The following is a 26,831-nucleotide window of genomic DNA, read 5'->3' as shown; positions in this document are numbered from 1 at the left end:
GAGCGTGGCCGTGAATCACGCTGCCGAGTTAAATCGCCCAGCAGGGGTTGCCATGGCAATGGGGAAGGCCAGGCAGATTGGTAGGATCCTCTCCGGACACAGGGGCCTGGGGGTCATCGGCCCCCACCCACTGGGAAGGGCAAGGGGCTGGGAGAGTCAATGCCCAAGGAAAAGATGAAACCTTTCTCCTTCACGCCTGGGAAGGTTTACACCTGTGCTGGGGGCGGGGGGCACTCTGCTCCCCAGTCAGCATCCCACACACACACTTTGGGGCAGGGCAATGGACACCAGGTCCCAAACCTTCACCCCCAGGAGGGCCAATTCTGCTCTCTGGGGCAGCCCCCTGCACTCAGTGGGGGCTACAGGGGCCCGTGGCTAGATGGACCATGATCCTACCACGTTTTCTTTGCACCTGCTTCCGCCGTTCCCACACAACCTCCTGTCCTTTAAGGTCACTTCTCCTGCTCTCCCTGCCCACCCCCCCTGAAAACCCCATGGCCAATCCTTTCCCAACTGGAGTCAGCCCCCAAGCCTTAAAAGACCCATATCTGGGGGAGCTTCCCCAGCCCTGAAGAGGGACAAACATTGGGAATAGCCAACGGCTCCTTTAAGCATCTCCGCTAGGATAGGAAACCGTACCGAGCTAAAAACCAGCCCCTGGGCAGCGGGGAAGATATGGCTGAGTCCAAAGGGCCTGGTCTCTCTCAAAGAATCATAGAAGATTAAGGTTGGAAGAGACCTCAGGAGGTATCTAGTCCAACCCCCTGCTCAAAGCAGGACCAAATCATCCCAGCCAGGGCTTTGTCAAGCCAGGCCTTAAAAACCTCTAAGGATGGAGATTCCACTCCCCAGAGGAAGGCTGGCTGGCCCGACTCCGGCAATATGGCCTCCATCATGGCACCGTGGCTACCAGGCCGCCATGGCCAGGTTGGGTTTTAAGGCGGCAGAGGAAGAATCTCTGCTGACACGGTCTCTCAGCTGGGCCCGGTTCTTATTCACAGCTCCTTTCAGAGCAGAGTAAATACACCCACTCTCAGGCCACTCCCAGAGCCACCCTGCGCACGAGAAATGACTTCCAGGGACTTGCCTCCACAGAGAATTTTGCCCTCGCTTTGCATAGACGATAAACACAGGCTGGGGGAGGGAAAGGGGGGGATGCAAAAAGCGGGGGCTAATTTTGGCAAATCCAAAATCAATGCTTCCCTGGCAGAAAAGCCCCCCTGGGGAACCGGGCGCAGGGAATTGTGGGCTATTGACTACTAGCTTGTGACTGTCACTGACTGACTGACTGCAAGGAGGAGAGAGAGAAAAAAAAATCAATGGCTTCCCTTAAATAAAGCACCCCAGGGGGGGTTGGAAACCAGCCAGGAATTCGCTCCTCCTCCCTTCCCCCATGGCAGCCTGGATTGAGTCGGGGTCTCTGCAGCGTGAATGGAGTCTGGCATCTGACCTGCTGGCCAGTCTGTGTCCCTGCCATGTCCATCGGGTACCCAGCCTGGCCGAAACAACGGACCCAGCGATTGCACCATTACTTCGTGCTTTCCATGGGAAAGTCTCCGAGAGCCATGGAGTTTCCCTGCCCCGCACTGTGGGGTGTTAGGAGAGATGGGTAAACGGAGGGGAATGCTACTGCCAAGGGCCTGCAGAGACTCAGGGCCAGGAATCAAAACCCCAGTCATCCTGGATCCCAGGCCCAGACGCTAGATCATGCTCCCCTCAGGACCTGGAAACAGAAGACAGGAGTCCCCCAGCCCACGTCTCCTGTTCCAACCACTAGGCACTACGCCCCTCCCGGAGCAGAGACCAGAACCCAGATACCCTGCTCCCTTGCTTTAAGCGGGCACTGCGGATCGCCTGGCTGCAGGAGCCGCTCCCCGTTCAGCGGGAAGATTTGACTCATTGGCCCTGTCTGCATCCTCAGCGGACATGGAGTCTGTAAACCCCTCCCCCACTGAAACATAGCGCCCCCCCCACCCCCGCTCCAGGGATAGGAGAGTTAGCTGCCTCCAGAGCTGACATGGGCAAAGCCAGCGTTCCCAGAGCTCACTGACCTTCCATCAACAACCCCATGTGAGCAGGCCTCCTCAGGAGACCCTACAATAACAAATCAGCTGGATACAGGAGTCAAGGGGAGCTGATAAGTCCAGGTAGGGTGACCAGACAGCAAGTGTGAAAAATCGGGACAGGGGGTGGGGGTAATAGGAGCCTAGATAAGAAAAAGACCCAAAAATCGGGACTGTCCCTATAAAATCGGGACATCTGGTCACCCTAAGTCCAGGAGCTCTCCGTGGGGTTCTCTCTCTCTCCATCGGGCTCCCATCACAGCACCTCGCCATCTTTATCCTCCCCATCCCTGGGAGGTGGGGCAGGACTATCCTCCGCATTGTACGGATGGGGAACTAGGCACAGAGAGACTAACGCCCTGCTCCGCAGAGGTCTGGAGGCAGGTAACTCCCCATTGAAACCAATGAGAGTTAGGCATGTAAATACCTTTCAGGAGCTAGATCTAGGTGCGTCTACACTGCATTGTAAAGCTGGGCTCAGACCCTATCCATCGCCACGCAAATCAGTCTGATGTGTCAGCAAGCCCCGGGGACCCGGTCGGATCCTATGGCCCATCTTGGAAGGGTGTCTGAGCCCGAGTCCCTCGGAGACTCCGATCCAAGCCCTGTCATTTAGCAGTGCGGACGCAGCTCAAGCCGCAGACCCGAGCCGGAAGGTTTGCGCAGGGCAGTGTGTACGCTGCGAGACGCGGGTCCAGCCACCGCAAACCCAGGTTTACGACGCAGCGAGTCCACAAGCCCGGGTCCCACAGATGCAGGTTCACAAGGCAGGGGAGACATCCCCCAGGGTACCCTCCCCCCCAAGCCTGGTTTCAGAACTCGAGCAGGAACGGCCACACAGCAAGTCTGTAGACCCAGGTGCTGAGACTTGTTGCCATGGTTTTTAGGGGATGGGTTTTTTTTTTTGCAGTGTAGACGCACGCTTAGGGTAGAGATCCGGCCCAGGGCTGCAGCCCGGGCTCTGGGACCCTCCCACCGCTCTGGGTCTGAGCCTGAACATCTGCACAACAATTAAATACCCCCTGCACCCGAGCCCAAGTCAGCTGGCCCGGGCCAGCCGCGGGTTTTTCACTGCAGCGCAGAGGTTCTCTCAGTGACTTGCCCGGGGTCAGGAAGTTTGTGGCAGAAGGAACGGAGCCTACCTGGGACATCTCCTAAGTCACAGGCTTGTGGCCTAAGCCCCAGCATCAGCCTTCCTCCCTCTCTCGTCTCTGTCTGCACCCAGCCAACATCCTGACTCGACCTGCCCATCAAACCTAGAGCAGCTCCCCTCTCGCTAATTACTCGGCTCCCTGACGTCGGGCTCGTGGCTCACCCAGCGGGAATTTGCGCAGATCCCTAAGATGACAAAGCAGCAGCAGCTGCCGCAGCATGGAGCATTTTTGCACTGGTACAGTGAAGCCCAGCCAATTCCCAGCGGTCTGACTTCATTCCCCCAAGTGTCGCCCCCAGCCCCTGAGCTTCTACCCCAGCCGTTGGGTCTAGGTTACAGCGCATCAACTAATTAAAGCCCAGGAGAGGAGTCAATTGCTCTGTCTCGTAGGAACATGAATGCTTCATTTCAATTTTGAACACTAGACTAGGGAGTGCGGATAGTGGTTAGACCAGGAGGGGACTGGGAGATGGGACACGTGGGGTCTAGTCCCAGCTCCAGGAAAGGGATGTGTTTATCATACCACAAATAGCAGCTCCTTTCCGGTACGACTCTCAAAGTGCCCCACCCACCCACAGGAGGGTCAGTATCTTTTGCCCCGTTCTGTGGATGGGGAAAGTGGAGTTCACAGAAAAGAAGCAACTGGCGCACGTGGGAACAAAACTCAAGATTCCCAGTCTCCTGTGTGGGTTTCCCATCTCTGCCGCGGACTTCCTGTGTCCCTTCAAGCAAATCCCCTCCCCTCTCTGTGCCTCAGTTTCCCCATCTGTAAAATGGGGGTGCTGACCCTCCCCTCCTGCAAATGACTTCATTAACTGATGCTAGGAAAGTGCTAGGAGACCCTGTGATCACAGGAGCTTGTAAGGCAAAGGATGACAGCTGTTAGACTCTTTGCTCTCTGGGTGGGTTTGATGGCGGCCCAGAAAAGCACAGATCCTAGTGCCAAATGATTCCTTCTGGCCGACCGTCGGGCAGAATTCAGATGCTCCTCCAGCCCCAAAGAGCTACAGCAGGGAATATTCCTGCGCTTCAAAATAACGCTGAGCGACCACTGGATTTTTGGTGCGGGGGCCAAACCAAAACCTTCCCCCCCCAAAATCCTATTAGTTCCTAACCGAAAACTATTTTTTCCATTGAATCAGAAAACTCAACTTTCATTGGACATTTTGAGTTGCCTTGAAACAAAGATTCCCACCCCCAATTTTTTATTTCAATTCAGCCGTACTTTGCCCCCTGCAGGGCATCATCATGGTGCTGGATGTTTTTGTCTCTGATAACGGGGCTGAGAACCAACAACTCGCTGCACACAAAGCAGCCATCAGAGGGCAACAGCTTTGGGTCACTGACGACCAGGCTGTGGAGCCCACACCTGGATCCCTGAAGGGGGTTCCACCAGGGCAGGGGTGAGACGCATGGGGAGGAGAGATGTGTGGGGCAGGGGAATTTTGGCCTGAGCTGCATCGGGTTCTGGTTTCCAGGTGGCAGCCGATCCAGAGATCGCTCCAAAGAGCGGGGCTGACGGACTGGGCCCAGTTCTGGTCTCTCCCTGGTTTTACACGAGCAAATCTCCATGGTTTCCAGTGGGCTTTGGCTCAGATCCTCAGTGGATCCACACCAGCATTATTAGCACAAGAATCGGGACCCCTGTCTCCATCCGCCAGGCTGCTCCCCTTCAAATCAGGGGCTTGGCTCTAACGGGAGCAGGGGCAACTCGGTTGTTTTCCAGCCGGTTCTGTTTAGCCTCCGTTGCAGCAGCTGCTGCTGCTCGCCCTCCCCGCTGCCGACCCCCAGCCTCGCTCTTCGATTCCTCTTCAGCAGCAAGGCCCCGTGTTTTGTCTGTGGCTCACGTACTGGAGCGGATTCTGCAACGGGGACGCGCTGCGCCTCACTGCGGCGGAGGTGGGGGGAAGCGGGGCTGGTTGGAATGGCCAGCCTGACTCCCCCGGGACCTGGATTTCTGCACTGAAACGCACAGGCCCGGAGGCTCTGGTGTGGAAGCCGGAGGAGTGGGTGTGGGGGGGTGTCTATGCCCTTCATGAGCTGTGCACCCCCTAATGCAACGCCCCCACAAAGCAGCCACCTCTCCCCATTTCCCAGCAAAGCTATAACAGCTTAGCATTCATACCACTACAACTTCATTACACTTACCCCTTGTACCAAAACATTGTTACTCACCAGAGTTAAGGGATAAGACACTAGACTGGGTCTATTCCTTGCCCTGCCATGGGCCGGTTTGAGTGACTTGGGGAGTGGGGCATTTACACTTTGTGCCTCAGTTTCCCTCCCCCCCCCACCTTTCATCTGTCTTGTCTAAGTTCTCTGGGGCAGAGACTGCCTCTCACTCTGTGTCCGCGCCCAATGGGGTCTCTAAGGCTCTAGTCCAATACGAGTAATAATGGCCCACTACAGAGCTATGGTCTCAAGTTGCAGTGGGGGAGGTTTAGGTTGGATATTAGGAAACACTATTTCACTAGGAGGGTGGTGAAGCACTGGAATGGGTTGCCTAGGGAGGTGGTGGAATCTCCTTCCTTAGAGGTTTTTAAGGCCCGGTTTGACAAAGCCCTGGCTGGGATGATTTAGTTGGGGATTGGTCCTGCTTTGAGCAGGGGATTGGACTAGATACCTCCTGAGGTTTCTTCCAACCCTAATCTTCTGTGAGTATCAGGATTCGACTACCCCCTGCAGCACAAAGTACAGTTTGTTAAGTAGCAGCCTCGGGTTTTTAACCGTGCGGGGTCTTCGGCCCGGGAAGCTACGCTTTGCGTGTGGATCCCTGCACACGCACCGAGCCCGGTTAACGTGAATGGGGTTCTGGGGCGGGGGTTCCTGCACAGACCGGCTTGTGGGACTGATGCCTCACCAGCGTATTTGTTACAGAGCTAGCCTGGTGTTTTCCCCTCGATACGTCGTATCAGGGGGATTGGTGCTCTCCTGGCCCCAAGCACGTTCTCCAGAACTAGGGCCCAGCCGTCCGAGCCCTGCGCCTTGTGAACTCCCTAGCGCCAGGCGGGGGCGAACGCCACCAAGTCAGGACAATCGCGCTTTGTGCCCGTGAAGATGGCCGGGTCAGAGAGACTCAGACCTAGAGGAGGAAATGCCGGTTGATTGAAAGGCTCCTGGGCCAATCCCAGAGTTTGCCCCCAGCTCTGGAAGTGGCCAAGAGGATATATTAAGGTCTGTAAAGCACAGTTAAGGTGAAAAACGGTACAGAACTGCTGTGGGAGGTAACTAGGACTCCTGGGTTCCATCCCTAACCTGCTGTCTTGCCCATAGCCTTACTCTGTGCCTCAGTTTCCCCACCTGTAAAACAGGACTAACGATACTCACCTTCCTGGGAGTGCCACGGATGAGACGTGCTACCCACTATTACACTTTGGTGCATTAAAAGTTTTTACTGATTATGAGTTGCCAGCACGTGGCTCCATTTGAAGTCTGGGCGGTATTTGTTTTCAGACGGCTAAGGCCATAAGCAAATCGAAATCCAACTCTTACTTATATGGCTATAGCCTTGGTCTGTATTGTTTATAGAGTCAGAGGCCAGATGGGACCCACGGATCATCCCCCTGGCTCCTGGATAGCCTGGGCCATGAACACTTCCCAGCTGCCCCCACATTCATCCCCATAACCAGGGATGGCAAACTACAGCCCAGCGGCTGCATCCGGCCCTTCAGATGTTTTAATCAGGCCTTTGAGCTCCTGCCAGGGAGTGGGGTCCAGGGCTTGCCCCGTTCCAGCACTCCAGCCGAGGAGTGGGGTCAGGGGCTTGCCCGGCGCCGCGCAGCTCCCACAGCTCCCATTGGCTGGCAACCATCCCGCCCTCCAAACCCCTTGGTCCCAGCCTCCTCCTGCACCCCAGAGCCCTCACCCCCACACCTGCACCCTAACCTCCTGCCCCAGCCCAGAGCCCCCTCCCGCACCCTGAACGCCTCATTTCTGGCCTCACCCCCAAGCCCAACCCCCAATTTCATGAGCATTCACGGCCCACCGTACAATTTCCATACCCAGGTGTGGCCCCCAGGGTGGAGAGTTGACTCAGCGAGCTAACCTAGGACATAGGGTCTGGACACACTTCAAGCTGGTGGCGTGATTCCCAGCTTGATACCGATGCTGGCTGCCATCGAGCCTGCATGATAAAAACAGAGCAGAGGGGCTAGGGGCCCTGAGTATTGCCTCCTATCTCAGGCAGGATCACACTGGGGCCGTGTCCAGCCAGGCTACTCTCCATTGTTAGTACGCTCCAGCTCAAAGGACAGACATAGCCAGAGATGTATTACGGTAGTGTCTACGGTCCCCAATCAAGACTGGGACCCATTTGCTACAGTGAGAGAGAGCGTCCCTACCCCAAAGCGCTTACAAGCTAAAGAGACAAGCCAAAGGGTGGGAGGGGAAACTGAGGCACAGAGGGGGCAGCAACTCGCCCAGGATCAGTGGCAGGATCCCTGACCTCCTGAACCCCCCGTTCAGCACCCTGGCCGGCTGGACCTCAGCCCCCATGTGCTAGGCGCTGCACACAGATAGGAACAAAAAGACAGTCCGGTCCCAAACCAGTCTGAGTTTCTGGAGGCTCAGGCTACGCAGGGTACTTGCCCCTTTGACAGCCTCGTCGCAACTGCATGTTGTTTGTAAATCCAAAGCACATTTATCTAAGGAAGCTGGAGATAAAAGGTCAAACCGCACATTAAGATCTAGTGTGGGCCGACTTTTTATTATGTATTTTTCAGGCAGAGAAGCGGCCTCTAAGTATTACCATATTTTTCCTAACAACCGCTGTCCTTCTAGGAGCCCTATTTCAGATCACCCTTAGTTTTGGAAAGGGGCTGCTTTAGGCTGAAACAGAGAAAGTCCCGCAAGTTCGTTTTTAAATTTAGCCTAGAAAGGTTTGATCCTGCACTCGTTAGAGTCAATGGCAAAACCCACATAGACTTTAATGGTGCAGAATTGGGCCCTTAAATTAATAAGATCTCAGCTGATGTCCAGTTGTAATTTTCCCACTGTTTCAGAAAAGCTATTAAATTTATAGGGAGTCAGTATCGCCCACCCCAAGCAATCAAACAACATGAGTTAACACCCTCTCCCCAAAAAAATCACGTGATTGGATCAAAAGGCGTGGCATTTTAACTAGAATAAATCCTGGGTTGTTTTTATTTGCCATCTCCTCTTGGAGCTTTTAAGCAGTAGTGTAGCTAGGGGGGAGCAGGGGGAGCACCTGCTCCCCCAATCCCAAAATTCCCCAAGTGGCGCCTTTTCCCCTCGTCCGTGATTTCGGCGGTGTGCCGCTCCATCTTTCGGTGGCATTTCGGTGCATGCACAGGGCCGCTGAAATGCCACTGAAGGACATGCGCCTTTTTTCTCCGCCGCTCCTCCTCGGCAGCAACCCTGGCTACGCCACTGCCTTTAAGAGTCACATTTGCAAACTTCTCTTAACAACTCCAAAGTTTAGAAATAATAACAACAAAATAATAACAAAAATGCAAGATTCTTACATCACCTGACTCCAGGAGCTGGGGCTTTAAGGAAACCCAACAGCATCGCAATAAAATTGCAAAGCGTTGGCAGCACAACAGGTCGATTCCTACAACCTTTGTCCCTGAAAGTAATCGCAGTAGACTCAGCAACGCTACTCTCAGGAGTCCGAGCGGCTGGATCTTGCGACAGCTAGTCACCATCGTAGTCAATAGCACAACGCTCACTGACTTCAGCGAGAGCAGGATTGGACCCTGTGTATCTGCCACGTAGCTGTAAAGGGGCTCACTTTTAAATCAATAGGAATAATCTAGCTATACTAAAGAGAGACGCATTTCAAGTGAAATCAATTTTTTTAAAAAACAAACAACCAACTTTCCCTGCCATCCCATAGTATGGTAACAGCTGATTGGACTAAAAGTGACGCGTGTAAGGCCGAGAATTTTGCAAAAGGGACTAGCGATTTTGGAAGCCCAACCCGAGACATCTTACAGAGGCCTGAGTTCCCACCTTCCGGAAACCAGGTCTCAAGACGGGCATCTGAAAACCAGGGCACCTGTTATTGACTATTTGTATTGTGATGGCCCCAGTCAGACCTCAGGAGCCCACGGGGCCGGGTGCTTGTGCCTAAAATCATTCATCATATTTTAAAAAGTCACGGGGACAGATTCGTAAAGGCACCTGAACATGCAGGTGGGACTTTTGAAATTCCCACTAGGCGCCAATCTGCATCTTTCGGCAGCTAGATGTATTTAAACCAGAGGTTCTCAAACTGTGATCCACGGATAGTTCCCTCTAAGGTGCGCACCTGGGCGGCCGCACACGAGAATGAAGGGCCACCCACCTAATTAGTGGAGCCGCGCAGACGTGGCTCCACTGATTAGGTGCCTGGACCCTGGAGAACGCACATGTAAAGTGAGGTGGTGGCCTTGGAGGGAACAGGGGGTAGGTGGGAGGGGGCAGTGGGGTGAGAAGAGGGAGTGGGGGAAATTTCGGACGTGCAGGGCTGCGGTGGCCAGAGAAAGAGGCGACTTTCCCCAGCTCCAAGGCTGTGGCTGCCAGGGAGATATGGCCCTGCTTGTGGTAGGGGAGAGATCCCCCTCCTTCCCAGCCTCAGCTCTGTGGCTGCTTGTGGTAGGGGAGAAACCCTCCTCCTTCCCAGCCCCAGCTCTGTGGCTGCTGTGGTGGGGGAGAGACCCCCCTCCTTCCCAGCCCCAGCTCGGGGGCTACTGTGGTGGGGGAGAAACCCCCCTCCTTCCCAGCCCCAGCTCTGTGGCTGCTGTGGTGGGGGAGAGACCCCCCTCCTTCCCAGCCCCAGCTCGGGGGCTACTGTGGTGGGGGAGAAACCCCCCTCCTTCCCAGCCCCAGCTCTGTGGCTGCTGTGGTGGGGGAGAAACCCCCCTCCTTCCCAGCCTCAGCTCTGTGGCTGCTTGTGGTAGGGGAGAAACCCCCCTACTTCCCAGCCCCAGCTCTGTGGCTGCTGTGGTGGGGGAGAGACCCCCCTCCTTCCCAGCCTCAGCTCTGTGGCTGCTTGTGGTAGGGGAGAAACCCCCCTCCTTCCCAGCCTCAGCTCTGTGGCTGCTGTGGTGGGGGAGAAACCCCCCTCCTTCCCAGCCCCAGCTCGGGGGCTGCCGCGGCAGGGGAGAGAGGGCACCTCCATTGCATTAGAAAGGTAAGACTACTGATATTAAAATAGGAGTTGTGTGCTTTTAATTGTAGAACAAAAAACATTCCATTATTATTCATTTTTTAAAATAGCGCTTTTATCCAAAGCGCTTTACAACAGTTAGCTAACGGTACAAACGACATTTGGAAAGATCATTAAATGGTCCGCCGAGACCCTCAGCAATTTTCAAGTGGTCCGCGAAAAAAAAAAAAAGTTTGAGAACCACTGATGTAAATAATCTCTCTCTCTTTTTCTGTATAAATATATGCCTGCTATTGATTTTATGTGGCAGGTGCTCTGATGTCACGGTGACGGGCAACACTAGAAAACCCTACGATAAGATAAATACACCCCCCCACGCCCCTAATTGACTTTCATCACAGACGCTCTGCATTTCCACTTCACTCAGCTTTGGATAGCAAAAGTAGTTTTACGAGCCAGTTTCATTTTCTGGCTCTCAGGCCCTGGCTCCACGCTGCTGTACTGACACCGCACTGGAAAGTTTATATTAAAAAGTGTGTGTGTGGGGGGGAACCAACCTGTTTTCCCATTAAGTTTTTGTTTGGTTTTAAAATTTCATAAAAACATTTCTATTCTGCCAAGGTGAAGTTCACCCTGTCTCAGGGGCGTGGCACAAAACCTGTGCTCCATTTTCATCCTGGGGCCTTAAAACGCTTTACGGACGTTGATCAGCCTTCACAACCCCTCCGTGTGAGTGATCATCTGGAGAGGAGGGGAAAGCAGAAGCCCAGAGAGGTGAAAGGACCCACCCCAGGGGGCCCCACATGCCAGGGAGAGGGACAGAACCCAGGAGTCCTGCCCCACTGTGTTACAGGGAGCAGCGCCTGCTGACAAGGGGAATGTGTCACTGTGTAATCGGTGCAATCGGATCTGTGCAAAGCTCCCGATTTACGTTGCACGACAATCCCTGTGCAAAACCCGATACCTCGGCACGGAGGGCCCCCTTTCACAAGTCAAGATTTCGCCATGAACCCCGGTGAGCCTGGCTTCTCTTGGCAAAAAGTCTTTCCCGCCTGGCCAAAATACTTGATGCTCAGTTCCCTCCCCTGCCCCATCGAACTGCAGCCTCCCCCAACCGGAGATTTGGAGTCTAGCCTCCTCCTGAAATAGGGATTGCCTCCATATCCCAATCCTGATCCCCCTGAATGCCTCCCTGCAGCTCGCTTCCCACCAGTAACGGCACGAGTGCTCCACGCGGGATTGATGGGCGCGAGTCCTCTGGTGGCACGTGAGCACAGCTGTTGGTGGGCAGCAGACAGAGGGATGCATGAGGGTGCAATCCTGCCAGGCCCCATGCCGGGCACCACTTCAAAGTCAACAGCAGAGGAAGGCGCCCAGGTCCTTTCTGTCTCCCACATGCTCTGGGCCAGCTCAGAGCCCAGAGCACAAGAGCTGATCTCATGGGTGGCTCTTACTCAGTGGAAGCAACAAGATTGGATTGGGGGCCGGTCCCGCTCTTTGTACAGCACCGGGCACCGTGGGGGCCTGGCCCATGACTACGGCTCCGAGGCGCTAGGGCATAACCAAAAATAATAACCTAACAAATCACCGGCATGCAGCCACCTCTGGGGTGGAAACAACCATCTAGCCTGCAGGATGTTGAACAGTGGTGGAGGGATCAACTGCACTCGCAGACATGAGGCCATAGCTAGGGAACGGGGGGCTGAAGGCAGCAACTGAAAAAGGATTTAAGGATCATAGGAGACAGACATGAGCTCCCAGTGTGATGCTGTGGCAAAAAGGGCTAATGTCGTGCTTGGACGTAAACACGGGGAAGTGGTGAGTAGGGATGGGATTCCCCTGCTATTGGAATACTGCAGCCAGTTCTGGCAACCACCGCTTATAAAGGACACTTCGAGAAGGGGCAGAGAAGAGACACAAAAATTATTTGAGGCCTGGAGAAAATGCCTTATGGGGAGAGACCCAGGGTAAGTCTACACTGCAAACCAAACCCCGCAACAGTGATTCTCAGAGCCCAGGGCAACTGATTCGGCTTGCGCTACGGGGCTAAAAATTGTAGTGTAGACATTCCTGCTCGGGGTCTGAAACTCCTGTCAATTTTAGTTGGTACTGACTTGGCTGGTGCTTTTTTATGTAGCCTGTTGTAAAACTAGGCAAATGAGTTGAGTACTCCCTGGGAGATCTCTGCTACCCCCAGAGGTACGTGCACCCCAGGTTGAGAACCACTGTCTAGTGGGAAAATGCAGCGTGAGAACCAAATGACCTGAAGCTGAAGCCAGACAAATCCAAGCTCAAAAAAGGCTCCCATTATTAACAGTGCGGGTGACTAACCATTGGACCGGACGGCCCAGGCAAGTGGTGCATTCTCCATCTCTTGATAGCTTCAGATCACGACTGGCTGCTTGCCTGGAAGAAACGCTAGAGCTCAGCTGTGCTCCGGGAGGTCAGACTGGATGATCTAACGGAAGCCTTCTGGCCTTAAAATCTGTGAGGGCAACTCCCCTTCTCTGGGTGGGTTTTCTCATCCATGCAGAACAGACCTGGGTTTCTCCGGGGCTCATCCAAAGGGTGACAGGCCACGTGGAGCTCAGTGTCTCTCTCCCAGAAGGATGGAGATGAGCCGACTCTACTGGGGTTCAAACTTGCAAGTCCAGGGAGCATAGGAATTGCAAACTAGAGGTTTACGGCCCCAAGCCAACCCCTCCAACCGACGGGGCGGGAAGCCAAACACTTCTCTTAGCTCAGCCAAACCAGCGTTGCTAACACAGGGCTGCAGCTAACTCCCTGGTGCCCACCAACTCTATCCTAGCGACGGTGGCTGCCTGCATGCAGACCAGGGTCGCCGTCCGCAGGCCAGATCACACAACACAAGGCCACAGGAACGCAGTCACAACCAACGGTACTGAGAGACATTCATCACCGCTGGGATAACCTGGGGGCTGGTGTGCAGAGGGGCCTTCTATACCCTTCTCTGCCCCCCACCCCGCTTGGACAGCTCCATTCCCAGCTGCCCACCCTTCCACAGCAGAGGGGACCCAATCGAAGACAGCCACTGCTGTCCAATGTTAAGCAGCCATGAGGCTGCTCCGACAGTTCCGGGGACACCGGCTTGCATGGTTCAGGAGTTGGAGCCGGACAACACAACCACCCCTGTGCCACGCTTTGGGCATCACAGGATCTGGCCCTCGGTCTTCACGGTGCTAACCTCGGGGTCTGGGCATTGTGACAAGAACCCCCCGCCAATGGCTTTCTTAGTCGATGCTAGAAATCAGAGGTGAGGAAAGGCCTAATGCAGCTAGTGCAGCCCCCGCCCCCCCCCCCCAGGGTCGGCTCCAGCATTTCTGCCACCCCAAGCAAAAAAAAAAAGCCGTGATCAGCGGCTGCAGTTCAGCGGCAGGTCCTTCGCTCCTAGAGGGAGTGAGGGACCTGCCGCCCCCGAATTGCGGCAGGTGCCGCCCCAAGCACCTGCTTGTTAAGCTGGTGCCTGGAGCCGGCCCTGCCCCCCGCCCCCCCGAGCTGTCCCCAGCCCAAGGAATAAACGTGCTTGTGGGGGATACCAGGGAGTGGAACCACACCCCAGAGAAGCCCTCTGCTTTCCCATGAGCCCTGGCAGGAATAAACGCGGTCAACGTCTCGCGCCGCGATCAAGGTAAAAGGAGAGGAGCCGGAGGACGGAAAACACAGTGGGCAATTGGAGAGAGAGGTGCCTTTGAAAATCACTAAACGCCGGATCTAAAGCTCACGGCAGCCACCGGGGGATTTGACGCTATAGCCCAGTCCCTGAGCTCACTGCTGTTTCCTGTTGCCAGGCCGGCTCCTTCTCCTGCTAAGAGATGTCAATAAAACTCGGGGGAGTCCTCGGGGGTCTAAATATCATTCCCACCAGCCACAAACACCCCCATTTTGTTTCCCCTTTCCCAATCGCCCCATCAGCCTCCCGACAGCATCATTAGCGGCGAACGAGCAAAGAGACGCTGTGATCGCAGGGCCCTGCTGTGTCATATGATGGGGCCAGGACCGTTGTCACATGGCACTTAATAGACATACGCACAACATCACCGCTAACTGGCTCACCGGGAGGAAACTCAGAGAGATCGGGACCAGGCCAAGAGCCTGAAACACGGCCAATGCCCCCGCCCACCTCCGCCCCCACCTTCGCTTTTCAAACGCACCAGCCCTTCGGAAGATGATGGGGGAGCCTCGCAAGCATGAAGGAGAAAGGAAAAACAAAAGAAGCAGAATCATTCCGAGCGGCCATGCAAATGCCTTGAACCACAGCGATGATATGAAGCGTCACCGGCCACCACGATTCTTCAAAACGAAGGATGAAAGTTAGGCTCCTAGCGCCATACGGAGGCCACTAAATAAGCAGCCTCGTTTTCGGAAGCGCTAAACACTCACCAGCTCCCAGTGGTAAGGGCTGGTGTCGGGGGGGAATCAGGCCAATTATTTAGGATCCTAAATAGGGATTTAGGAGCCTCCCTTTGGATAAGGGTCAAATCCTCAACCAGCCTCGATTCAGCAAAGTCCCTCCCTACAAAAGGGTATTAGTTTCATTGATTTTAATGGGACTTAAGCACACGCTTAACAATAATTGCGTGCTTAAGAGTCTCCTGCTTCAGGACTTAAGTCCTGCTCTTGACTACTGGGGGGAGAAGCCCCTATGCCAGGTTGTCACATCACTGCAGGGTTTCTTACACCTCCCTCTGAAGAAGCTGGTGCTGGCCCCAGTCGGGTACTAGGTTAGATGGACCTTGGGATTGATCCAGCCTGGCTTGCCTAATTGCCTGGCGTAAATCAGGATTGCGCCACTGAAGCCCATGGGAGTCACACTGGTTTAGACCAGCTGAAATGCCGGCCCGCGCTTTAGGAAAGCCTGGGGGGGGTTGGCCAATGAAAAAGGCCGTCCGCTCCCATCTGTTGCAAGGGGGCAGCACTGTCAATCCTCCATCTGTGGAGTTTCTCCCCTTCAGCTTCCTCACACTAACCCTACAATAACAACATCAGCACAGAAACATCGCTCTCGTCAGGGTTATTTGGACCCCATCCAAAGCTCACTGAAAGCAGTGGAGACTCCCAACAGCTTTGACTCAGGCTTCCACGCCACGGGATATGGCCCACAACCACTGAGAACGAGGTCTCCATCTTGACCGTGAGGCTGAGATGTTCAATTACACCATGGCAGCACGAGGCAGCCATAGGCTATGGGGTGAGGTGACGAAATGGCTTTACCAGCATAAAGGACAGAAGGCAGGCGGGGAAAAAAAGATGGAGCCTCTTGTGCGTATGTTGAAACCACCCCGAAACAATACAGGGGAATGCAGGAGAGAGAAGGCATCCGGAGATTCCTTTGCAACCCACTCACCCCCACCCCCCATAATGTGGGTGTGTACATCGCAAGTTCTAATCAATAGCTATGATTTGTATTACCAAGCAATAAAGGCTCGGGGTGTAATTATTCATGCCTTGCGGCTTCATTCGGGCCTTCCAGTTTGCAAAGAGATTAGCAGAGTCACAGAGCAGGTGACCTTTGCTCGCTCTCTGAAATCAAGAGGCAGCGCCATATATCCCTGTATTGTTCCAGGCTCAGTTCCGGATCATGCTCATAAAAAATATCTTACCTTCTAACCTTAAAGCTGCCATTCTCTGAAACTCAGGCTCCTGCAGCCAGCGCCACATCCTTTTGAAAGTCTCCCTCCCGGACTTGAGTTTGCTCCAGGGTTTAGGGTTCCTGAGGAGGTCTGACAAGGTGCCTTGAGACCGGCACAACACCCTCTCGGCAAAGATGGCCTGCGGGATGCTGTATCTCTTGAGCTCAGCGATGATCCGCTGGGCCACTTCTTTGGTGTTGATCTCCTCCAGCTGGCTGGAGAGGACGGTGGTTTGGGTGGAGATGGGCTGGTTGGGTCTGGAATTCATGTCCGGCCTGGCATGGCCATAGGGGTGCTGGCCCATGCTGTTGGGGGATCCCATGGTGGAGTTCTGGGAGGGGGAAAGCTCCCTGGAAAAGTGCTGGTCGATCCTGCCAAACATGGCAGGGTGGGCTTCGAAGTTATTGGCCGCCACCATCTTCTCGTTGCCCAAGTGTCCGGCAGAGTGGCCATAGCTATGCATGGGGGTCAGGTTAGGGCTGGGCAGGGACGACAGACTCTGCCCCATGCCAAGATCCTTGTGGTAAGGGCTGTAAAAGTTACCGCCGGAACCCAGGCCCCTTTCTTCCCTCATCAGGGTGAAGCTCCCAATCACGTTGCCCACCGGCAAGCACTGGTGGTGATGGTGCTGGTGGTGGAATTTCTCATGCAGCGGCTGCAGGGGGGTCAAGGTGGTGTAGCTGTTGGCAGCCCCAGTGGGCGAATCCCCACCAAAGCCAAGCCCCGGGTGCAAAGCGGTAGCCAGGTGGTGCTCGGCTCGGTGATACTCACTGCCGTCCAGCACCGAGGCCACCAGAGAAGGTCTGGAGAGAGCAGAATGTAAGGCTCTGCCTTGGCCGTGCATGAGCTCCTGCTCTTGGCTGGACATGTCCCCGGTGTTCTCCAAACCCAGCTGGACATTCATGGCTGCGGGCTAGCGCATCCTCTCTTTATCCACTGTGCAACTCATTAATCTTTCGTTTCTTGAGTGTAGGGAAGGGCTTGCCAGATTTCAAGGGGGTCTGAGGAAACCTCTCTGCCTTTATCAGTGGGGATGGGAGCAGGGGCAAAGCGGGAAGTCCCCTATGTATTCCACGACCGGATCTTGTCTCCCGTGGGAGAAATCTAACATCCACCAGTCTCGGTTGCAGCCCCAGGAAGACAAGGGCGCATCATTCCTCCCCAGCCCACCAACAAGCCCCCTTCAAACTGATCAGAAACTAGACACATTCTAACCCAATGCTGGATGGGTTTGGGGGAAGGGAGAGGAGGGAGGCTGGAGGATTCCCCCCACCCCCTCCCTTTAAACCCCAATCCAAGTGAGAAAGTTCATGAAGAACCTGGCTTACCTAGTGCCGCTGCTGTTTTTTCTAGGCATTTGTTGCGGGTGGGGGAGGAGAGGGATGTAAAAATATAAATAAAAACAACCAATAATAATAATAATAATGAAATGAAAATCAGCAGCAGGGGTTCAGATCCCCCCCCCCCTTCCTGGAGCTTTCAGCAGAGGGGCTCCTGTGTCTGAGAATTTGGAGAGGAGAGGTCTTCTCTTCCCTGATCAGTCAGCCCTTTTAGGATAGTCCAGATCTCCAGCAAAGTGCTTGCAAAGCGACAGCAGGCTCCAGCAATTAGCTACTGTCTGTGTTTTGGTGGGGGGGGAGGATTAGATCTCTCTCTCTCTCTCTCTCTCTCTCTCTCTCTCTGTTTTTAATAGGTGCAGCTCAAAACAGTCCCATCCTCTTTGTGTCTGCTACACACTCACACACACACACAGATCTCTCTCTCTCTCTCTCTCCAGAGAATACTGCCCTACTCCAGCCCACAGCTACTCTCATCGATTTCACTAGGAAACACTCCGCTTTCCTGCTTCTCACACGTCACCAAGCCTAAAATCTGACAGATGTGCAATCAGCTACCAACCTGACTTAACCCGATCGGGCCCGGCTCCGAATTCGGACGACAGAGCGAAAAGGGGCGTGTGGCGGCGGCGGGGAGGGGAGGGGGAATCTAGATTGTATTGACTTTGCAGTTTGTTGCATACTTTGTGGCTCAGGGTTAAAATGTATATTTAATACTCCCCCCCCCAAAAAAAATATTATATTTATCTTATATGTATCCACCTAAATAAATACACCATATCTCTCTAAAAAGCAACAGAGGGTCCTGTGGCACCTTTGAGACTAACAGAAGTATAGGGAGCATAAGCTTTCGTGGGTCAGAACCTCACTTCTTCAGATGCATCTGAAGAAGTGAGGTTCTGACCCACGAAAGCTTATGCTCCCAGTACTTCTGTTAGTCTCAAAGGTGCCACAGGACCCTCTGTTGCTTTTTACAGATTCAGACTAACACGGCTACCCCTCTGATACATATCTCTCTAGTTATACACCGCTGCCCATCACGGTGGTGTCTGAGCGCCTTCCACGTCGAACAAATAGTGCAGTCCCTAGTGGATTTCAGGACATCTCTGTCTCTCCTCTGTATAATACCTGTATTTTTGTAATGCCTCTCTTATGTACGAGATCACAAATAATCTATATAGAGTCTGTGTATAAATATAGATTAATCTATACAAACCCACCTACAGAATCTGTGAGGAAGCCTGGGTTATACATCTGTAGAAAGCCACACAACTGTACACATTATGTTTTGGTGATTTACCTAGCTTATGTAGGCGATCATAAAAAAAATCTAAATAATACAGAAATTGCAAATGCATGTTCCTATATTTGTGTGATTTCTCTCTTATACAGAACTCACAAAAATCTATATAGAATATATACAAATCTAAATATATAAATCACACACATTCACCTCGCTGCCTTTTTTATATGTTAGATGAAAAAAAAGTATAACTATCCAAGCTATGAGAATGTCATAACCTTTCACACTTGATAAGGGGACACTGAATTCGCAGCAGAGCTGAAAGGTGGTTTAAACTGGACTTATCCGTTTTAAAATCATTCCTGTCCGACCAATAATGATCCCAAAGGAGCCAATAACGTGACATTTTTTTAAATAAGCCTTGTGCGCAATATTAATAGCTTCTAAATATTCTTAACCCTCTGTAGCTCTGTTCTGGAAAATGCAGATGTTGCAACCAAACCCCCTCCCTTTATATTCACAATGATTTCAACTGAAACAGTTACAAAAATAAATACCGGCGGCCCTTGGACAAAGGGAAAACTCTCCAATAGTCCCCCGGTAAATAGATTAATTGGGGGGGACGGGACATTTTAGCCCTTTTTATGAATGGATCTCACACGTAGGGAAATTGAAACAGATTTAAGTAAGTGTGTTCAAATAGGCATCTTAATAATAAAATAAAATAAAAAATAATAATAATCAGAGGCGAGCAGAGGGGAATCCGGGCTACAAACACAGGGACCCAGAGAAATCGGTCCGTGGTTGTCAATTTTCTCAAAGGATCTTAAAAGCCCCGTTGCAAAGGAGGGTTGGGGATTTCCATTATGATCAGTAGCTGCGGTGTCCTTCTCTCCAGCTGGAGAACTCCAAGTTCCGTGGAACATTTCTGACTATTTACCCTCTTTTCCTCAAAGAGACACCATTAAAGTAATCAGTGCAGGGCGCAGCAATCTAACAAGCCAGTGTAAAAAGAGATAGATTAACGAGAGAGAGAGAGAGATTGGGGAGACTGGCTGTTTAATGAAGAGTGAGGAGGAATTTAGGATTTGGTGGGCGGGGTGGGGTGGACACACTCCACAAATATGTGTCGTCCCCCCCCAAATCTCACCAGGTGCGCTCTGGGGAAGTGGATAATCTGCAGGGAGGGGGAGAGGTTTAAGGGCTGCTACTTTCCTAACCCTTCTGATTGAGGTCAAGAGGAGGGGCTCACAGCCCTAGTCAGGCTCAGTTGATCGCCTGGGTTCCTTCTAGCTGGTAACCTGAACTCAGGCCCCCCCCTGACTTTCCCAGCTCCCAGGGCAACACACACGCTACCCACACACTACACATTCCAGCCTAGTGCAGAACGCGTCACAAAAATGCTCCAACGACCCCCCCTCCAAAAAAACCCCACCAGCTGACCCAGAGAGGAAATGCCCCATATCCTCTCTCCTCTATGGTTAATGGTTTTATTGCGATGGGTTGGGAGTCTGGGGGATTCCCCCCCAGTTGCACTTTGTGTGTCTAGCTGCAAAACAAACCAGGCCCCGTGGAGGCCAATCGATGCGAAGCTACTGCCAGATTTTCCGGAGAGATCAGTTCGCGTTTAGACAGAGACGGCTCCTCGGCTGGGGTGTGAGCCCGGGTGGTGGTATTTCTCCCACCCCCCCCTCCCCCGTGTTGAGCTGAGAAAGTTTTTGTAGGCTGCCCTCTGGTTAAAGTGACGGATACTGCCTTTACAGGTCTGCCCCGTAAAGGTTAAAGGGCTCTCGGAGGAGCTGTCCAAACCCTAGGTGCTGAAGGGGCTTGGTGCGGATGAACTGGTGTCGGGGCGTGGGGGGGGGGGGGGGAGAGATATTTATAGCATCACCACCTAGATCCAAAAGGGCTCGGATGGAAACAGCAAATACAGGGGCTTTCTCTTTAAAAAAAAAACATTTCGCTAAACCAAAGCTTCCAGACAGGAACGCAAAATCTATTTGTGTTGTGTCTACATTGAAATAAAGCGGAGTTAAGAAGCGCGTGCACTCCAGGCACACACACACACAAACCGTGCACCTCGCCGACTGAAAATGAAATAACTGCAGGTTTGGGGGAGTTTTTAAAATGATTTGGGGACGCAGGCAAGAGAGAGAGAGAGTTTATACTTAGAAATATCTGGTCTCCCTGGTTTTAGAAGAAGGTGCACTCTTATTTATTCAGAGGGAGAAGCAGTTTAGATTTCAGCTTGTAACAATTTGTATCAGGGTCATGTTTAATCCCCGACTCCAAAAAGCAAAGAAATGCCGGAAAAACCTGCAAGTCATCTCTCAGAAATCCACATTTAGCAGGGGCACCTCTTAGCCACCGGAATTCCCCCCTCTCTCGACAGACTGATAAAATGGCCCCAAAGCGAGGTTTTGTTGTGAATGCCAACACGAGGTTACTAACTTTATTCCTGGTCAGAACTGTGCAAAAAGAGACCTATTAGACTTCCAGATCACATTTATTGTAATCATTTGACATGGCATTTCTTAGTGTATAACAAGAATGAAACACCCCCCCCCCATAGTCCAACACACATCGCTATTTAAAAGTCTATCACTATATTCTTTATTTTTTAAAAAAAGGGTAAATCAAACGTTAAATGACTGACACTTAAAATATACTGACATACTGAGACTGGAAATTTATGGTGCCTCCCAAATGACTTCAAAGATACCAATCAATTGTCTTTAGCGTGGAGATAAATGTTGCCATATCTATATTCCAGTTGAACCTAATTATGAAATAATCTCATACTCCCGAGTTTCCCAACACCTCCTGTGAAACTGTATATGGCGCCTTCACAAATACTTAAAGGCACTAGCCTCATCAGTTTGGTTTTTAGCTCTCCTGAACAGAGTTTAAAACACCATTTAGTTGATTAATTGCTTTTTATTGATCAATTTGCTGTCTGGCAGGAACATTGGCCCTTCCACTGAATATATTGAAATACTTTCCCTAGCCCATTAAAAGACACAAAATACTTTGTTTTACAATTTGGTTGGCTCCCCCCCACACACACACCAATGTCTAAGCAGAAAATACAGGGCTATCTCAGTTATCATTCACTTCGAGGAAATGAAGTTGTGTTTAATGCAATTTAGCCCCCTTAAAAATGAAAATTGCATTACAGAAATTTAATATTTCTCCTCTTTAGGGCTTTTCAGAAATAATAACTTTAACATTGTTAATGAAATGCCAGCCAACTTTCTTCTGTTGTTCGTCAGATCTAGCCTCCACAGAGGACGGATGGTGTCAACAGCCCTAATGTATTTAGGGAATTTATTTCAAATTGTTTTAAAAAATAACTATGCTCAAAGCTAAAATAATATGAAAAAAAAATCATCCTAGACACAAGAATAGATTTTTAAAGGAATTAAAGGGCACCGTTTCGGAGGCAAATAATCCCCAACAATATTTTTTAAATGCTCAAAATCATCAGGAGTGTCATGTTTTAGCTGCAAAGGAAGAAAGGTGTCAGAACTCGGCATGTCCTTGTTATAACTATGAGGATCCGAGATTTGTTTCGTGTACGTGCGTTTATTATTTAAAATGCTCGGTGCATATGAGAGAGGCGTTTATTCAGAGGTCTACTACGTACATCCAGGTCAGCTGAATGGATGTTTAACCAGGAACACTTCAAATTTTCCAACTGGCAGTGATCTAAGAAGATAAAACATCCTCTGATAATTGGATTGTGCCTATGTGATATCTATATCTATCTACACACACACACACATCGTCTCTACACACACACACACACACAAACGCACCTATATGGATGCCCATGCACCTACACATCAAATTTCACGCCCACACAGGACATTGGAATTATGTCTTATGTCAATTTCAAGAGGGGGGGGGGGAAATCATTTCACTGTCTCTCAAATAATATTCACTTTTCCAAGCTCGCCGAGTTGTTTGTATTTACTCATTTTAAGTAATCTTCCAACAAATGCCAACTCTTTGGGAAATATGTCGAAGCCTTTAAAAATACTTTTCCCTTAACTCTGCCCCGGTCAGTAAACAGATCCAACCTGACACAATGAAACCACTTGGCAAGTTGGTAATTAATTGATAGGAGGGCTACGGGTTTACAAGGAGAAATTTAAAAATAAAAAGTTTATCAATAAAAAAAATAAAAGTTCTGCAGGATATTGCGAGACAGCCCCTCAAAATACAAATAAACATTAAATAGCTACCCGGTGAAAGACTCAGAAATTCACTCTCACCTGGTAAACAAATGTTAACATGACTCAATATTTACGGCAGGCCATGGGGGCTGGTTTCTGATCCCATTCACACCACACTGGGAGCCCGTTTCAGGAAAGTCAGTGGAGTTACATCTGTGTGAACGAGATCAGAATCCGTCCAGTCCATTTGGCAGGGAGACATCACAGCAGCTACAGGGGATGAAATGTAGAATTAAAGTAACAGACAAGAACAATCTGAAACACCACCTGATTATCAGTGGCTACTGGTATTATCAGTTGAAAAATGTAAAGTGGTTGTAATTACACATATATTCTGTGGGTCTGATTCAATAGAGATCTGAAAAATTATATATAATACATATAATTACACACATATTGATTATTCAGCGCTTTATAGAATCAAGCTATACAGAATATTCTATATATAATGAAGACAGATACACATTAAATATTTTAAATCTTAAAAAATAAAAATGATACATGATACTATTTGAGAGGAGAAAAATATTAACTTGACGTAAACAGGCTTTTAAATAAGCCCAGAAAAGATCTCTCAGTACAAAGAGGGGAAAAGTGACTCCTGGTCATTCAGACCTAATGTAACTATAACACGACACATCCACAAATAAATAAATAAAAGAGAAATAAAGAGAGAAAATTAGTACAGCTCCTTTCCTCTCCATTTAAAGTCCCTAATAAAAAGCAGAGTGCATTATCTGGAAGTCAGGGAAATTTTTTTACAAATATGATAAGCTGTTAACCTTTAGAGGGCTATAAAAGTGGCTGTAAGTAAAAAAAGGAGAATTTAACTTGATTTAATGTAATCAACATTATTTAAACTATTCCCTGGACTATTCCCCAATGTAGTTTACCTTACAGATAAAGGAAATAGCAGGGAAGGAAATTGAATTACATTCCTATATTTGCCATGCTATGGATCAAGTTCCTGACAGCAAGGAGGTGAAGTCTCTGCCCCAGCTATGAATCATTTTGCATTTACAGTATTTGATGTTTCTTAATAAATACTACTTCTATTGGGTTAAGCTTTAATTTGGACGCTATTACAGTGCAGCCCATGGGTCTTCAGTGCTGTTTAAATCTGATCAATAGAATATTGTAATCAAGTATCCCTTAATGAGAGTGAAATTAACAAGGGCCGAGAGATGGCAAAACGTCTGCGTTCATTGGGAAGTTTGCTTCTTGGTTTAACCAAAGATCTTTAGTATGGTCCAAACTTTTTATTCAGTAATTTGTTGGGAGCCCCCCCCCCTTTGCTTTAAAACTGCAGGGAAGAGAGTTAATGGTTTTTAAATCAACTTGGTGCAAACTTTCTCCTCTTTGAAATATCAGGGCTGCATTAAAGGGATCAATAGGGATTTTGTGGTGTTGTCTTCACTAGATCCTTCAGAAAGACTATTTATTTGGCTGCTAAACAGAGGAGATGCCTTTTGCTTGTGGCGGGGGGGGGGAGCTAAAAGGGGCTTATGCTTCAGCTGTGAGTTGAAGGCAGGGGAAGCTAAAGGTTATAGGAGACCTTGCCAAAACCTCGCAGTAGGGTTCGGTGTTCTGTTCATTACAGCGAACCCCTATATCAGGGGCTTGTGTACCGATCATTTTAGGGAACTGCAGAGAGTAGATCTGAGTCAGGGAATGGGCTGCTTTTATTCGTTTTCATTTCTAACCGGTTAGTGAGAGCCCTTTGGCTTTTTTCCCCCCCCTCCCGCCTCTCCACATTGATTTCCATCCTATCTATTGATCGGCAACACAATATTGCACCGCATACACTTTTTAAAAAACGCTCGGTCATTTCCATCTTTAATAGTGGGAGCCAATTTATTGTTTTCTCCAAGCCACTTAAAAAGAAACAAAACTAGGAAACTTTAATGGATCAGTTTAGATCCTTGGCTCCCCGCCTACCCCCTTTCATCTTTTATGCCTAGGTAAGAAATGTATTTTAAAGTAAGGTGGTTTCTCCTCTCCCACCAATCACTAAAATGTTTGCTAAAAGCCCGGGGTTTGTGATCGCGCGAATCTACCAGTGGAATCAGAAAAATAAAATAAAATGCAAATATTGTAGGAATCGCGGAGATTTTATTCGGCGCAAGGCATCAAACATTGTCCCTGAATGAGCTACACATTTGATTTGTTTCTCTTATTGATCATTCTGTGGTTAATTTCTCTAACGTTGTGTATGCAAGACAGTTCCCCAGGTTCGGGTGCACGGATGCTGTAGCAGGAAACCAGATATTCGGCTAAATTAAGATCTCTTTAGATGTATATTCCACATTCCACCCTCCCCCAGCCCCAAAATTACAGTTTGGTCCATCAAAACGCTGCTCGATCTTTTTTTTACAGGTGAATGTAAAAGTCTGTGCTCAGATCAGGACAGATTCTGTCGTGATCATAACAATAAACTCGAAGAGCTTCCGTCACCAGTGTTCAATGCAAAACTGGCGGAGACAGAAGAGGTTGGAATTTTAACCCCAAGATGCACTGCGTGATATTAACACGACCATTCTGTTTCGTGGGAGAGGGGTGTTAATTGCATAGAGGGTCACGCTAAAAGAAACACAAGGAGGGGGTGGGGACCCCTGAGATTTTACAGTACAGCTTCCTGCAAGGAAAATACACGTCACCATTCAATTCAGCCACCGGTGCATATTGACCGGTGTGCTCTGACTCCCGGTTGTGTGTGTGATTGTGTGTGTGTAGTTTTTAAAAGGGGGTGTTTTCTACAAGAATCAGATGTCCAACTCCTTGCAGAATAAAGAGCTCAGGAGTTGCACCGATTGTGGGATTTCTTTTACCCCCACCTCTGAAGGGATTTTTTTGAACAAACCCTTTTCCCATGAAGGTAAGGGCGAAGCAAGGTGGAGTGGGATCGACCTTCCTCTATTCCTTGCCTTTGTCCTATCAAAGTAGCAAAACCGGGTTTCTGGAGAGCAGCAGGAATAAAAACACAGGCTAATTGCTGGAGTATGTACTTTGCAGAGGAGGGAAAGGGGGGGAGAGCCAGACGCTCGCTGCGTGTGATGTGCAAGCAGTAGAAACACTCCGCTCTCCATCCACACCTTTTACCTGCTCCCCAGCTCTCTGATTAATCCCCTCCGCCCCGCCCCCCAATTAGAGACCGGAGCCATTCATTTTCAAGTCCCCTCACGGCTACTGCCTACCAGCCCTGGTGGAATTCAGACCTGTCCCTGCCTGGCAGCCCCGCATCTTCCCCAAAGACGAACCCACAAGTCCGAGCGGTCTCCCAAAGTTTCCACCGCCTCCCACTTGGCTTTGCTCGAATAAACGGGGGAAGGGGCGAGAATCTCCATCAAACGCTGAATTTGTGGCTCGGGTCCTGCTACTTCCGTCTGGGACCCGCCCCCTTTCTCCCCCAGTGGTTCATAGGAAGCCAGACATCTGCAGCGGTCTCCTTGCTACATACTCGTCAGAAATTCCCACGATCTCACCTCCGCTCCTTCGCCTCCCTGTGATTCTTCTCCTATGGACACGCTGGGTCGCCTGTCTCCTGCTTTTTGAAGGGACCCAGGAATTCCTGCTCCTGGGATATTCTGTCTCGGCCCTCCTCCTGCAGCTTTTCCTTACCAGTCAAATAAAATGAATCCACCTTTTGCTACCAACGCTTTCCTTCTCTTCTGTGGATCTCTCCCCCACCCCCGCCCAGTTCCTGGCTAATCAAGATGTTAATGAACAGAGATTCCAATCAATAGATTCAATCAGAAAAGCAGAAATGATCATACTTTCACTTCCCAAAGCTCTCCCTCCCCCCAGCACACACAGCTCCTATCAGCTAATGAAAACAAATAATCATTAGAGGATAATTTGACAATCCAATTTAATTATTCCTAAACCAGATATGAGCCTTTCCAGCGGGCGAGCTGGAACTAGAAAGATTTTTCTTTGATAGTATTTTGCGGGGGAGGGATTTTCTCAGAGCTGAGTTTGAAGGATCTAGTCAGTTTCATAGCACCTTCTTGAAAGCCACAGAGCATGTGGAAAAAT

General features: G+C 50.5%; 1 protein-coding gene across 2 annotated transcripts in view; it reads right to left on the bottom strand.

Moving 5' to 3' along the window:
* LOC101937837 (hepatocyte nuclear factor 6-like) overlaps positions 1 to 26,574 on the bottom strand; it is a 37,698-nt gene extending 11,124 nt beyond the window's left edge. Inside the window, exon 1 of one of the 2 annotated variants that reach the window (XR_010593997.1) lies at positions 26,279 to 26,574. Coding sequence is in view for 1 of the 2 variants with exons in the window: in XM_005293804.4 (XP_005293861.3) it covers positions 15,949 to 16,882 (934 nt within the window). In the remaining variant the exon portion in view is untranslated. Of the gene's footprint in view, positions 1 to 15,948; positions 17,301 to 26,278 lie in introns of those variants that run through there. The other variant, XM_005293804.4, reaches the window with a different exon arrangement.
* Between the last annotated feature and the right edge of the window lie 257 nt (positions 26,575 to 26,831).

Source organism: Chrysemys picta, chromosome 20, assembly GCF_011386835.1.
Source record: "Chrysemys picta bellii isolate R12L10 chromosome 20, ASM1138683v2, whole genome shotgun sequence".
Lineage (NCBI taxonomy): Eukaryota > Metazoa > Chordata > Testudines > Emydidae > Chrysemys > Chrysemys picta.
This window is presented reverse-complemented; position numbering and strand designations above follow the sequence as displayed.